The sequence below is a fragment of the Phocoena phocoena genome, chromosome 6 (genome assembly GCF_963924675.1).
Source record: "Phocoena phocoena chromosome 6, mPhoPho1.1, whole genome shotgun sequence".
Taxonomy (NCBI): Eukaryota; Metazoa; Chordata; class Mammalia; order Artiodactyla; family Phocoenidae; genus Phocoena; species Phocoena phocoena.
This window is the reverse complement of record NC_089224.1, coordinates 25,291,196-25,306,116: the sequence shown is the minus strand read 5'-3', so window position 1 is coordinate 25,306,116 and position 14,921 is coordinate 25,291,196. Positions and strand designations below refer to the sequence as shown.

The window sequence follows — 14,921 nt, the reverse complement described above, 5'->3', positions numbered from 1 at the left end:
CTCTTCCTGGAATAGTCTGTACCATTACATGGGTCTTTGTGTTTGGCCTAATAATGCAGTGGTTCTTAATCTTTGGGGGGAGTAGAGGCTCTCTAGAAAATTTTATAAAAGTTAAAAACCATCTTCACAGAAAGCTTAAATCTCATTTTCTCAAAAAAAAAAAAAAAAAGTTCAGATAGATATTCCAGAATAATGGTTAGAACAGTTTAAGAGAATGACTTAAATTTTGATGTGCATGCTCATCCCCTAGGATCTTGTTAAAAAGCAGGTTCAGATTCCTCAGTCCAAGGTGGGGCTGGTGAGTCTGCTCTAATCAACTTCCATAGATGCTGGCAATCATAGGACCAGCCTTGACAAGCATTAGGGGGTGACAGAAATAAGTATGTTGATATCTAAAGATCTGTTAGTCTTCAGATGTAACCCCTTAAGTTTCAATTGGCCTCTAGTAAGGTTGTCACTGAACCAGTAGGACTCCTACTAAATCAGTAAATGCACAGACTGACACCTCTCTCCATCCTTCAAAGGCTGGAAATTATAACAAGAACTCAAGATCCAAAATGCTTTTCAACTTCTGTTTAATAACATTTAATGGAACACCCTAATCAGAAATGGATAGTTGAGTTAAATGGCCCACCTGTTCTTTCCTTATTTTTTTCCTATATAAAACTCAAAGGTACTCTCACATCTCAAAAATAAATGACAGGGGGACAAAAGGAAAGACACCGCTTGTAACAAACTTAAAAAAATGTTTTTTCTGATGTTAAAAATGTTTATTAAACAGATCACTCATTTCCATGTGTGACTCAGACCTCGGTGGCAAAAATCTCATTTTTTATAGATTTTTCTCTTATGTGCAAAATCAATATCCTTTTAACTTTTTATCCCTTGTCTTGGCTGCTAGGAAGCTCACAGTCATATTTTGAATCAGTGCTGCTAATTCATAAAAGCATAGGAGCTGCATGATTTAAATTTTCCCTGATCCTGAATTTCCATATAATTTTTAGATTCCCTAATTTTATTTTTAATCAATGTGTGTATTTGCCATTTTATGGTTAATCTTTTGGTTAGTCTCTTCACATTCTCTGTCAAATAAAATAGAGTAGAAATTAGTTAACATAGTAAGACTATATTTGTCTTTGAAATTCCATAATTTCTAGCATTGCTTTATATACATAAATTTATTTTTTATTTGTTTTTTATAAAAAAAATTTTTTTTTTGATGACATGGGTCAATTACTGTACTTCGGCTTTGATGTTTTCAGAATTGGTTGAGGTATGTAAGTCTCTTTGCTCCTAGAGTCAGTTATCCCAGAGTGTTACAGTTCTTGTGTTCTTAAGATTTTCCACCTACTCTGTTGTTTTCTCATTATTAGCAATTCTGTCCCCTTCTAATCTGATGTTGGCTTGGAAATCTGGTCACCAACCTTATTAGAATTATAAAGTGAGAATAAATAGGCTTTGAGGAGGAATGGGCTCGAGGATGCTCACTAGATAGTTAAGCCCCGACTGATCAAATGTTTCTGAAAGAAGTTATTAACAAACTTCTGAAAAAAAGATACTTTAAGACTTCTCTCACCAGGCACTAAATCAGAGAGAGATAGAGTTTGTCTTTTACAAAAATCATGAGTAAGCAACCAAAGTGATAAAATGTAAAATTAGAATGAGCTAGGAATTATTTGAATGTGATTCTCATCTTTTTAGCTTTAAAATTTTTTTAGGTTTTGCCTGTTTCCCTCAGAAAGATTAGGTTGATTCAACAGAAGTGCTTTCTGTCCTGTGAATGTAGGTAAAAATTTTTACCTACTTTGAGATTTATTTTTTCAGATTATTAATGAATTTTTAGTATCATTAGACAGAATTGCCAAGATTTTCTTTTCCTTTTTTTTAAGTGTGTTGTCTGCAATTACTAAATGTTATACTGTAGTTGTAGAATAAGTGAAGAGTGTGAATTGGACACAGATTCTGAAATAAATTTAAAGGTACCATATATTTCTACTTCATACCATATACAGAAATAACTCAAGGTGGATCAGTGGCCTAAATATAAGAGCTAAAACTTCACAACCTTGTTATCTGTAGTGGTCTCTTAGATATGACACCAAAAGTTGAAGTAGCGAAACCAATAAATAAACAGGACTTCACCAAAATTAAAAGTGTTTGTGCTTCAAAGAATATACCATGACGAAAATAAGAAACAAGCCACGGAATGGGAAAAAATTTTTGCAAATCCTGTAACTGATAAGGGGATTTTATCTAGAATATAAAGAACTCTTACAACTCAGCAGTAAAAAGACAACCCAGTTAAACAATGGGCAAAGGATGAATAGACATTTCTCCAAAGAAGGTATGAAATGGCCAATAAACTCAACATCACTAATCATTAGGGAAATGGAAATCAAACCCACAATGAGATACCATGTTATACCCACTAGGATTTCCTATAATCCAAAGATGGACGATAAGGAGTGAGGATGTAGAAAAACTGGAATCTCATTCTCTGCAGGGAGAATGTAAAATGACACAGCAGCTTTGGAAAACATTTTGGCAGTTTCTCAAAAAGTTAAACATAGTACCTTATTACCCAGCAGTTGTACTCCTAGGTATTTACTTAAGAGAGCTGAAAACACATGTCCACATAAAAACTTATACATGAATATTCATAGCAGCTCTGTCCAAAAGTGGAAACAATGCTAATGTCCATGAACTGATGAATGGATAAACAAAAAGTGGGATATCCATATGATGAAATATTATTCAGCCGTAAAAAGCAATCTAGTATGAGTGCATATCACAACATGGATGAACCTCGAAAACATAATTCTAAGTAAAAGAAGCCAGATGCAATAGGCTGTATATACATAATTTCATTTATGTGAAATGTCCGGAATAGGAAAATCTAGAGAGGCAGAAAGCAGATTAATGGTCTCCAGGAGGCTGGGGAAGAGGAGAATAGAGAGTGACTGCTAATGTGTACAAGTTCTTGGAGGGCAGAAGTGGGAGTAGTGAAGAAAATGTTCTGGAAGTAGTGAGTGGTGGTGGTTGACCAACCTTGTGAATATACTTTTAAAAAAAAAAAAAGGTAAAAATGAATTGTACACTTTATTTTTAAAAAAATATTTATTTATTTATTTGGCTGTGCCAGGTCTTAGTTGCAGCATGTGGGACCATCGTTGCGGCACGTGGGATCTTTTTTCAGTTGTGGCATGTGGGATCTAGTTCCCTGACCAGGGATCAAACCCAGGCCCCCTGCATTGGGAGTGTGGTCTTAGCCACTGGACCACCAGGGAAGTTCCATATTATATACTTTAAAAGGGTGAACTTTACGGTATGTGAACTTTACCTTAAAAAAAGGGGAATTTTTTTTAAGTACCAGGTAGTATCATGGCTAGTGATAGGTACATCTATTTTAATGTATGGTACTCTGTTATTCCTAGACTTCTCTTTTGAGAATAATAAATTTGATTTCTCTTGCAGTAACAAAATGGTTCAACAAGTTCCAGAAAACATCAATTTTCCTGCTGAAGAAGAGAAAATCTTGCAGTTTTGGTCCGACTTTAATTGTTTTCAGGAATGCTTAAAGCAATCAAAACATAGGCCAAAGTATGTGAATTTCTTTGGTAGAGTCTTTAAGAATAAGAGGTCTTCCGAATAGAGTTTATATGTCACTCTCTTCCTTTCCATTTTTCTCATTATCACTACCCTCATTTAAGCATTTAGACTAGTAGTGTAATAGCCTCCTATTGGGGTACTTCCTGCCTCTAGTCTTCATTCACCTAAAGACCAGTCCTTTCTTTAATTACTGTTTTCATCATGTGTCTCCTGTGCTCAAAAATTTTATCATAGGTGTTTGTTGCCCTATTTTATAGATAACTCAGGATCAGGGTGAATAATTTCCCTTATATCATGGAACTAATTAATGAAGGATGGATGGTCCAATACAGGTCTCTCCAACTCTGTCATAATTAGCTTTTTTAAAGGCAGGGCCTACAGTAGATACATAATCAGTTATGTCTGAGTTTCCTAGCCTCGCAGCTTTTCTTCTCCCCAAAGGCTCTACAATTACAGGAGCTATCTATAGAAAAATGCTGTCCTAAATTTTTGCTATCTGTTTTAAAGTAACTTAACGTATTTTTATTACCTCTTAGATTTACCTTCTATGATGGGCCTCCTTTTGCAACTGGACTGCCTCACTATGGACATATACTTGCAGGGACAATTAAAGATATAGTTACAAGATATGCTCACCAGAGTGGGCTTCACGTTGACAGAAGATTTGGATGGGATTGTCATGGTTTACCTGTGGTATGTTTGAGTCACCAGCCTTATAATGTTTTGATTTTTTAATAAGCATTATATTTCATTATATAATATGTTAAAGTATGAATTTTTGCTATAATCAGACTTTCTTCATTTTTATAATACTATTTATAGTTCATTTTCTCTGTAGATTTTCTGAGAACTAATTTTTTTTAATCTGTTTTCTAGTTTTGTCGAATTGCATTTGCTTCATAGGGCAGGGATGTTAACAATCTTATTGCAAATTTTCAGGAATATGAAATTGATAAGACACTGGGAATCAGAGGACCAGAGGATGTAGCCAGATTGGGGATTGCAGAATATAACAGTCAGTGCCGAGCAATTGTGATGCGATATTCTACTGAGTGGAAGGTATTTTTGGTTATTTTAAGGAGAATGAAAAAAAACTCTAGTTTAAATGGGGGTTGAAATGTTTTATGGTTCCTTGTGCTTTTTATGATATGTGCCCAAAAGAGGGGTTGATAATCCTCTTTAAAGGAGTGTTTAGCTTCCATCTTCAACTCCATTACTTAAACTGTTAGCTTAAACTGAACCCTCTCTTTTCTGATTTCTATGTGCTTGATTGGTCTTCCATGTTTAATCTACCTACCCACAGTATATGACAGGAATCATGCTGTCCTAGCAAATAGATTAACTTGAATGTTGGCAATAAAAAAATTCAGATGTTAAAAACAATTTACACTTGTACCCATTGTTTTATATTGATTCCCATCTTGCCCACTGCTTCTCTTTGTTATAGAGCTCCCACAACTGGTACATTTTAGTAACCATCTGGTGCCGGCAGAGCTCTTGTCCTCTCTTATTCTGATGTGCTTAGGAACAAAGGTCCTCAACTCCCCCTTTCCTCAGTGGCTCTCAGATTAATATATATATATACAACTTAAAAACATGTCTGGCTTTTATTTTTTTCCATCTTTACTATCTTACCACTTTGTCAAATTTGCTATTCTTCAGAATTCCCTCAGTCTTCCAGACTTCAAGCTTTAATCATCATGACTGATTCAAATGTCAAATCCTATCAAGCCTTTCTTAGTATCTCTTATACTAAGTATCTCTTATACATTTCTTTTCATTCCTACAACCTAGTCTCTCACCCACCATTGTCTTTATTTCTATAAGAATCTACCTACCAATTGGTCTCTTGCTCATGTTCCTTCCACTTAGCCTGCCAAGTTATTTCTCTCAAGACTGTTCATTGTACTCTTCCTGCTCAAAACTTATCTTCATTGTTGAATGAAATCTGATTTCATCAACCTAAAAATCAAAGCTCCTCAATTTTCTCCTAACCTAACTTTCTTTAATCTACTTTTCTTGCTTGGTCACCAGTAGGGGAAAATCCTGATGATTATAACATGCATATGGGTTCTTTTTATTTTTTCTCCCCCCAAAATGATATGAAGAGCCTCTATACCCATCACCCACTTCCCAAAAGCTAACACCTATAATAACTATTGTATAATTATCAAAAGCAGGATTAACATCGATACAATATTATACACCTTGTTCAGATTTAACCAGTTGTCCCACTGATCTTTATTTTTGATGCAAGATCCAATCTAGGAGCATAGATTGCATTTAGTTGTCATACCTCCTCAGTCTCTTTCAATCTGGAACATTCCCTCAGTGTTTGTCTTTCATGACCATGTCACTTTTAAAGAATACAGACCAGTTATTTTGTAAGAAGTCCCTCGGTGTCTGATGTTTCCTTATGATTCAGTTTAGGTTATACATTTTTGGCAAGAATTCCTCAGAAGTAACATCATCCCCTTCTCAGTCTATCATATCAGAAGGCCTGTGATGCTGATAAGTCTCATTGGTGTTGTTCACTTTGTTCACTAAGGTGATTTTGTCAGGTTTCTCCATTGTAAAGTTGCAGTTTTTCCTTTGTAATTAGTAAGTACCCTGTTTCTTATCATACTATGACTCAGTAATTTTAGCAACCATTGATGATTCATGCCAGCAACAGTTAGACGTGTATTTGCCAAATGGTAGTTTTGGTAGACTTTTATAAAAGAATGTTAATACTTGTAAATAACATTCCCTGCATATAGGATGAATGCCAAGAAAACTTGTTCTTAACCTTGCAAAATGTGTTGTTTACAGTATACATCTACTGGAACCATTGATGGTTCTGTTTTTCCAAAATCATCATATGTAATGATAATAGAAGTAAAACAAATAGCTATACAATAACAAATACCATTGTCTAAAAACTCTAATATTCATATTTTTTAAGTCTACTATTACCAGACTTGGCCGATGGATTGACTTTGACAATGACTACAAAACTCTCTATCCACAATTCATGGAATCTGTCTGGTAAGTTTATTAGAAGTTGAAATATAATGACTATTTTGTTATATTAGTTAGTAGAGATGCTCTAGCATGAATCCACTTGTTTTCAGATCCACAATTATCTGAAATCTTTGGGGATGGATTTGTTTTGTTTCTGTTTTTAAAGACTTAATTTTGTTGTGAACCTAAAAATGCTCTAAAAATATAAAAGAAGGGGCTTCCCTGGTGGCGCAGTGGTTGAGAGTCCGCCTGTCAATGCAGGGGACACGGGTTCGGACCTTGGTCCGGGAAGATCCCACATGCCGCGGAGCGGCTGGGCCCGTGAGCCATGGCCGCTGAGCCTGTGCGTCCGGAGCCTGTGCTCCACAACAGTGAGAGGCCCATGTACGCAAAAAAAAAAAAAAAAAATATAAAAGAGGAAGATATACAGATTTCCCATGTACGCTGTGCCTCCACACATACATAGCCTCCTCCATTATCAACATCCCCCACCAGAGTGGTACATTTGTTACAATTCATGAACCTACCTTGACAGATCATAATCACGCAAAGTCCAGAGTTTACATAAGGGTTCACTCTTGTTATGCATTCTATGGATTTGGGCAGATGTGTGATGACATATATCCATAATTCTAGAATTATGCATTGCCATAAAATTCCACTGTACTCCACCTATTCGCCCCTTCCACCCCTAGGTTTATTTTTGAATTCAGTAAATTTTGGATTCTAGAAAGGTATTAGGTTATCCATATGTTCTGTAGTACTTAATGGCCCTAGCAGATTGAGTAATCAATCTGTAATCAAACCTGTAATCAATTTCATTAGTATTTCTGTATCAGAACATACAACTCTTCACACTAAGTAAAATAAATGAAGAATATAAATGGCCTGATGTGAGTTCAAGGTTTTTTTGTCAAATTAATTAGTACCAAATTTTAGGAAAATTAGGTTTCAGAAATGGGTTTGTTTGTTTGAAGGAATTAAGTCTAAGAGATGTGCACTTGAATTTTTTACTAAGAGAAGTTATATATGCAGTCACTTTCATGAGTTTCAAAATGAATTTTGCTTCCTTTTACTATTATAAGACAACTGTTGCAATGCCAGTCTTTTTTTTCTTTTAATCTATTTTCTTTATTTTTGGCTGCATTGGGTCTTTGTTGCTGCATATGGGCTTTGTCTAGTTGCAGTGAGGGGGGGCTACTCTTCGTTGTGGTGTGCAGGCTTCTCATTACTGTGGCGTCTCTTGTTGCAGAGCACAGGGTCTAGGCACGCGGGCTCAGTAGTTGTGGCACACGGGCTTAGTTGCTCCACGGCATGTGGGATCTTCCCAGACCAGGGCTCGAACCCATGTCCCCTGCATTGGCAGGCAGATTCTTAACCACTGCACTACCAGGGAAGCCCAATGCCAGTCTTGATAGGTGATTTAACCTGAGCCTCCTACAATAGTCTGAGAATCATTATGTATCATTAATGGGCAAATAGTTATTATAATAGTTGCAAAATGACCTATGTATATAACTCAGGCCTTGAGGGAGTCCTACTTTTGTTAAATTATGCATGATTACAGGTGAGTTGCAAAGCTCTTTTGTAGGATACATATTTCTGTGCTGCACTGTAGGTGCTTGTGCCTCTTACTGTACTGTCGTCCTATCTACCTGATTACATTTCTATTAGTCAAGATCTGTTGCACATGCTTGGCACGTGCCTTTGCCTTTGAGGAGCTAGATACCGTGGGACAGTTCTCAGACCCTCTGACTCTGATGTGCCCCTGTGGGTGCATCTCCAGACCCATGTACCCAAGGGTGAGAGCTGATTAAACTCTCTGACATGGCAGAAACTTTGGACAGGGAGGCTTCCCATTTCACTGAGTAGTTGGAGTTCTCATGATTAGGGCATTCTAAAAAGCAGGGTTTCTCTTAAACTTCTGAAAAAGAAGGTACTCTTTATGCTCTAGATCAGGACAGTTTAGCACTTAAATGTGGTTAGTATGACCAAGAAACTGAATTTCTAATTTTAATAAATTTAAATGAGCACATGTGGCTAGTGCTACCATGTTGGACAATATAGCTCTACATCAGACTTCTTAATTTACATAAAACATACTTGAATCGGGGGAAAACCATTTTCAAAGCCTCTTGCTATTAGAATGTTAGTTATTCCTGAGGAACATGTTGGCATATAGACCTAGGGTGAATATTTAAAAAATAGTAGGAGATACATTTAAAATGATAACATTAATTTAATGGTGATAATTTAGATTGAGTTGGTGCTTTTGAGTATATAAAGTACTTCCACTTGATTTTTCTCAGATGATCCAGAAAGTCCCGTGGATTGGGTTAGGACCCACTTTGAGGTAAAGGCAAGTGGTTGTGACTTGCTTGAGATCACACAACTAATTATATGGCTCTTAGGCTTGAATCTTGGTCTTATGATGCAAATCTGACACTTTTCCTCTGGTCTCTGGTGAATGTCCTTGCATCAGAGTATATAATTTAAGATTGAGTTTAAACTTGGGAAATTTGTTACAAGATGTCACCTTTTAGGCTTTATCCAAAGCCAAAGGAATACCATGAAAATACTTGCACAGTTTTACATAAAAATGTATTTTAACAAATGGGAGAGAATTTAATTCATTTATTGTGCCAAGTACATAGGAATCGAACTGTAAAACTGAGTTAAAGACAAGTAAGGATTCCTACCAAATGAATTCTGGCACCCAATTGGGAAAGGTGAGTAGTCACCACAGGAGAACCTGGGATGACTGTTTTCCAGTGTCTTGCTACATTTAGCTTAGAGCAACATGTTTAAGTGTTTAATAAAAGTTTTTGACTGACTGTAGGAGAGATATCTGATCCTAATCCCAGTGGTTTATACTTTATAAATTGCCTCTGTAAAACTGTCCATTACAGTGAAATTTAAGCAGTATACCAGAAAACTATTAAGAAAAACAAGAAGTCTGGGCTTCTCTGGTGGTGCAGTGGTTGAGAATCCACCTGCCAATGCAGGGGACATGGGTTCGATCCCTGGTCCGGGAAGATCCCACATGCTGCGGAGCAGCTAAGCCCCTGTGCCGCAACTACTGAGCCTGTGTGCCTAGAGCCTGTGCTCCGCAACGAGAGAAGCCACAGTAATGAGAAGCCTGCACACTGCAACGAAGAGTAGACCCCGCTTGCTGCAACTAGAGAAAGTCCGCGCGTAGCAACAAAGACCCAACACAGCCAAAAATAAATAAATAAATAAGTAAATTAAAAAAATTTTTTTAAAAGTCTGAAATCCCAACCATAGTTAACATATTGGTGAAAATCTACTTTTTTAGCATCTCTAAAAGTGTAAATATGTATACTGATACATAGTTTTACATAATTGGTACCTCATTGTACAGTATGGTGTCAGTTGCTTTTCTCAGTCAACATCAAGTCATGAACACCTTTCCATGTCAACAGTTACTTGCACTTTTAATGTCTACATAATATCTCATTATACTGATCTGTTGTAATTTACCAGCTATTCACCAGGTGAAAGACATTGTGTTTCCACGTCTTTGGCTGTGAGAAACTCTACAGACAGAAACTGGCATAAATGTTTGCATTTGGGAAAATAGAATTATGGTTATGTAATTATAAAATTCTGTCTCTTTACTTGCCAGGTGGGTCTTCAAACAGCTCTATGATAAAGGCCTTGTTTATAGAGGAGTGAAAGTCATGCCCTTTTCCACTGCATGCAATACTCCACTTTCCAACTTTGAATCTCACCAGAATTACAGGGTATGTGAGATGTCATTGGTGTTAAGTTATGTACTCAGAAGTTAAATGGCTATGGTGATCATGGTAACTTAGTCCCAGTGTGGAACGTTTGCCGGGGGAGTGATGTGAATGATGTGTCTTAATGTGATAGGTTTTGCTTGTTTTAACCATATTTTTATGCCTCTCTTTGTTTAATAAGTCCAGCTCTGCTCTATTTTCCTCCAGTCACTGTTTCATAAGGGTTACAGCTTAGGGTGTTTTTGTGCCTCACCTGAGGCTTTGTAATATCATTTATTTGTTAAAAGTATTTGGAGGAAAATCTGATTTGCGATTGGTGATGTGTTATGATCTTTGATGAATGGAGTAACTTGCTGTCATTGGTATAAGAGTTTAGACGTGTCTGTTGTTTACAAAGTGTACTGCTTTACCTTATCCAGGGAGATAGTAAAGACTGTAAGTCTTCAGGAATAACTATCTATTCTCATGTGTGTATATTCAAGGGGTGTTTTATTTCTGAGTTTATCTAACCCTCTTTGTTTTTAAAGGATGTTGATTTGTTTGGAATTCTATCTCATGGCTAAGGTTTGGAAAAGAGAAATGTGCTGTAAATAAACAAACTGTATTTACCTACATATCATTATTATTAACACTTGGATTTCAAAAGCACTTTTCGTCTTGCAGAATGCTTTCAATATCCCATTGGATCGTTGCATATCCTTGTGAGGTAGGCATGATGATGCCTGCCTGTTGTCCCCTAAATACCCTTCTATGGCGGTGCTCATGTTATGTTTTTTTTAATAAAATATTTTAAGCACATAAAAATGTAGAAAATAATATACTAACTGTTGAGTACAAGACTTAAGTTTTGTCAAATCTTAATATATTGCTGTATTTGCTTACTTTTTAAAAACACTTTAACGTGGAGAATTTCAAGCATATACAAAAGTAGACAGAATAATTAATTAACAGAATAATTAACTCCCATGTCCTATCGTGTATCCCCTACAATCTCTTTGGTCAATCCTGCCCCATCTACACACTCCACTTACTTCTCCCAGACCCTTTTTCGAAAGCAAGTTTTAGACATATCATTTTATCAATAAGTAATTCATTATATATCTTTACTAGATAAGAAATATTTCTTTAACATTACCAGAGTACCATTATCACACCTTAAGAAGTCATCATCAATCATTTTTAATGTTCTTAATATTAAATATTCTGTAGTTGTTTAACTCCTGGATATCATCAGTGTTCATATTTCTATTTGTCTCATACACAGCATCCTTTTTTTTCCCTCAGGTTATTTCTAGTTGGTTTTTTTGTTTGTTTTTTCTTGTTTTGTTTTAATCGAGACATAAGGAAGGTTCATACACGGTAATAGTTGTCTTTTAGGTCTGTTTTAATGTGTAGGTCTCCATTTCTCTTTCTATGTTTTTCTTTTTCTTTTTTTTTCCCCCTTGCAAATTGTTGTTTGGGAAACAGATATTATCTTGTAGTTTCCCACAATCTGAGTTTTGATGATTACATCTCCATAATCTAACATTTTCTCTGTCCTCTGCATTTTATAGAAATAAGTACTTCATTTTTTTTTTTTTTTTTTTTTTTTTGCGGTATGCGGGCCTCTCACTGTTGTGGCCTCTCCTGTTGAGGAGTACAGCCTCTTGGGGAAGGAACTAAGATCGCGCAAGCCTCGCGGCGTGGCCAAAAAATTAAAAAACAAAACATGGGTTTCACTAAATGCATCTGTTGTTGTTGATTTCAAATACATCAGATGTCACAGATAGCAGTTGATTAGTTTTGTCTGGTTCTGTACTTTGAAGAAATGGAAAGATCCACTATGTATTCTTCTGTTTCTGGCTTTTCTCACTCAGCATTATGTTTGTGATAGTCATCCATGTTATGTGTAGTTTTGGATCTTTTGTTCTAATTTCTGTGTAGGTAAATATACCACAGTTTGTTTATTTACAGCACATTTCTCTTTTCCATTTCCTTCTTCACATCCTGATAGGTAACCACTATGCTGAATTTGGTGTTTCTTTTTCATGCGTATTTTTATTATCTATATAAGTATCCATAAGCAGTATTTAGTGTTGTTCGCAAGTTTTTAAATCTCATTCATTGTATTTATTCTGCACCTTGCCTTTTATACTAAACATTGTTTTAAAGTTTCTTCATATTGATACATGTAGCTTTAAGTTTATTTTTAACTGCTGTATAGTGTTTCATATAACAGATTACAATTTATTTATTCATTCTTTTGATAGATATTTGAGGTGTTCAGAGGGCACAGCCTTTTTTTTCTTTTTAAATGGTAAAAATTGGTGTTGCTCCAAATGTTTTGTAATATAAATCCTTGTGTACTATGCTGGAATTTTGTTTGGTAACTAAATTTTTACATGTTAGAGTCCCATTATAGCTTGTTAGGTCCTAGGGTTTTCAAAGTGTATACTCTTCTATAAGTAAATAAATACATTCTCTTATTGGGAAAGAGCAAGCTGTACGGAACTAAATTGAGTTACAGAAGAAAGTCCTTCCAACTTTTCCAAAAGGTAAACCAACTTGTGGTATATAAAAATATTTATTTTTTATATTGTCTAAAGTTTTAGTTTTTAGAAGTCTGGTTGATGTGATTATTTATGAGGCTTATGCTCATTGTGGAAAATTTAGAAGCCCTAGAAGATATAAAGAAGAGGGAAAAAAATTATAATCTCAGTACCCAAAGGAAATCACTATTAATGTTTTATTTAGATTTCCCTTCAGTGGCTTTTTAATTTTTTTCTGTTTATTACTATACATACTAAAATTAATAATTTTTATATCTTAGTACCTATTTCCTGGTTTAATAAGACAACATTTTTTTGCTCCTCTATTTACTTACTCTATTCCATATACTTGCACAAAATGAATGTGAAGCCAACACGCAGATAAAGTTAAAGAACCACCTTGTCAAGCAACCTGTCAAAAGCTCTCCCTTCTCATGGTCCCTTCAGTTTAGCATGTATCCCCCAACTCCTCTATAGCAACCACTGTCCTCACTTCCAACCTCATTGTTTGCTGATTCTGTACTAAATATAAATGGAATTGTACACTTTGTTCTTTTTTTGCATCTGGCTTCTCTTGCTCAAGATTATGTTTATGAAAGTCATCCATGTTGTGTGTAGTTGTAGATCATCATTTTAATTACTGTCTAGTATTTAACTTATCCATTCTATTGTCGATGGACGTTTGGGTAATATCCAATTTTTGGCTCTTATCAGTAGTACTACTGTGAGCATTCTGGAACTTGTCTTTTGGGGAGCATATATACACATTCCCAGGAGTGGGATTATTGAGTCATAACGTATACTTACATTTAGCCCTAGTACAAGAGTTGGCAAACTTTGTAAAGGCCAGATAGTAAATATTTTAGACTTTGTTGGCCAGATCTTTCAGTCCTGTCAAAACCATTCTTAGGTCTTGGGCTCTATAAAAACAGGTAACGGCCAGATTTGACCCATGCATGGACCATGGTTCATTGCCTCCCACTCTAACCCCAAAGGGATTATACTTCCACTAGACAGTTCTGATTACACTGCATCCTTGTCAGCACTTAGTATTTTCTGTCTTTTTTCACTTTGGCCATACTATGAGTGTGTACTAAGGATTGTGTTTGTTTTTAATTTTTGGCATAATTTCAGACTTCCTGAAAAGTTGAAAAGAATTCTCATATACCCTTCAATTCAAATAAAGAATAACACTGTTTTCCAAAATCATCATTTTATTGACCTAATTCTTTATGGACTTGTTATAAAATAGATCATTGTAATAGTGAAACCTCATTTATGTATCCCACTTGCTACACTATAAATGTTTTATTTATGACTACTAAGGTAATTATTAAAGCATTTTCTTGAGGGAGGGAGACGCAAGAGGGAAGATATATGGGAACATATGTATATGTATAGCTGATTCACTTTGTTATAAAGCAGAAACTAACACACCATTGTAAAGCAATTATACCCCAATAAAGATGTTTAAAAAAAAAGCATTTTCTTTATGTAAAAAATGTATTTGGAATTTCTCTCTTTGTATTTTCTTTTTACAAATATGGCAGATTTTTTTAAAGCTCAATTTATTCTGAAAATAAAAGTTTATTTTATTCTTTAGGATCAGTTCATTTTTCTTCCGTGTCTACTATTATGGAATCTGTAAAAGAATACTTTATTTCATTTTATTTCAGGATGTTCAAGATCCTTCAATATTTGTAACTTTCCCTTTGGAGGAAGATGAAAATATATCTTTGGTTGCCTGGACAACTACTCCCTGGACTCTACCTAGTAACCTTGCCCTGTGTGTTAATCCGGATATGCAGTATGTGAAGATTAAAGGTAAGTGTGAGCCTGGTTACTTATGATCAATATGAATAAAATGATTTTAATGAATTTTGGGAAAGAATGAAAGCTTACATTTCTTCCCTTTTTTTTTTTTACTTTTTTTATCGAGGTATAATTGACATTATGTTAATTTTAGGTTTACAACAAAATAAACATTTGTGTACCTCATGAAATGAACACCATAGTAAGT

General features: G+C 35.3%; 1 protein-coding gene across 12 annotated transcripts in view; it reads left to right on the top strand.

Moving 5' to 3' along the window:
- The first annotated feature begins 3,478 nt into the window (after positions 1-3,478).
- Positions 3,479-14,921, top strand: part of IARS1 (isoleucyl-tRNA synthetase 1) — a 74,694-nt gene continuing 63,251 nt past the window's right edge. For 10 of the 12 annotated variants that reach the window (XM_065879095.1, XM_065879099.1, XM_065879100.1 and 7 more), the window contains exons 1-6: positions 3,482-3,600; positions 4,146-4,302; positions 4,549-4,668; positions 6,554-6,636; positions 10,259-10,376; positions 14,578-14,725. In XM_065879095.1, the coding sequence (XP_065735167.1) occupies positions 3,482-3,600; positions 4,146-4,302; positions 4,549-4,668; positions 6,554-6,636; positions 10,259-10,376; positions 14,578-14,725 (745 nt within the window). Of the gene's footprint in view, positions 3,601-4,145; positions 4,303-4,548; positions 4,669-6,553; positions 6,637-10,258; positions 10,377-14,577; positions 14,726-14,921 lie in introns of all 12 variants that reach the window. The other 2 variants (XM_065879106.1, XM_065879102.1) reach the window with 2 other exon arrangements.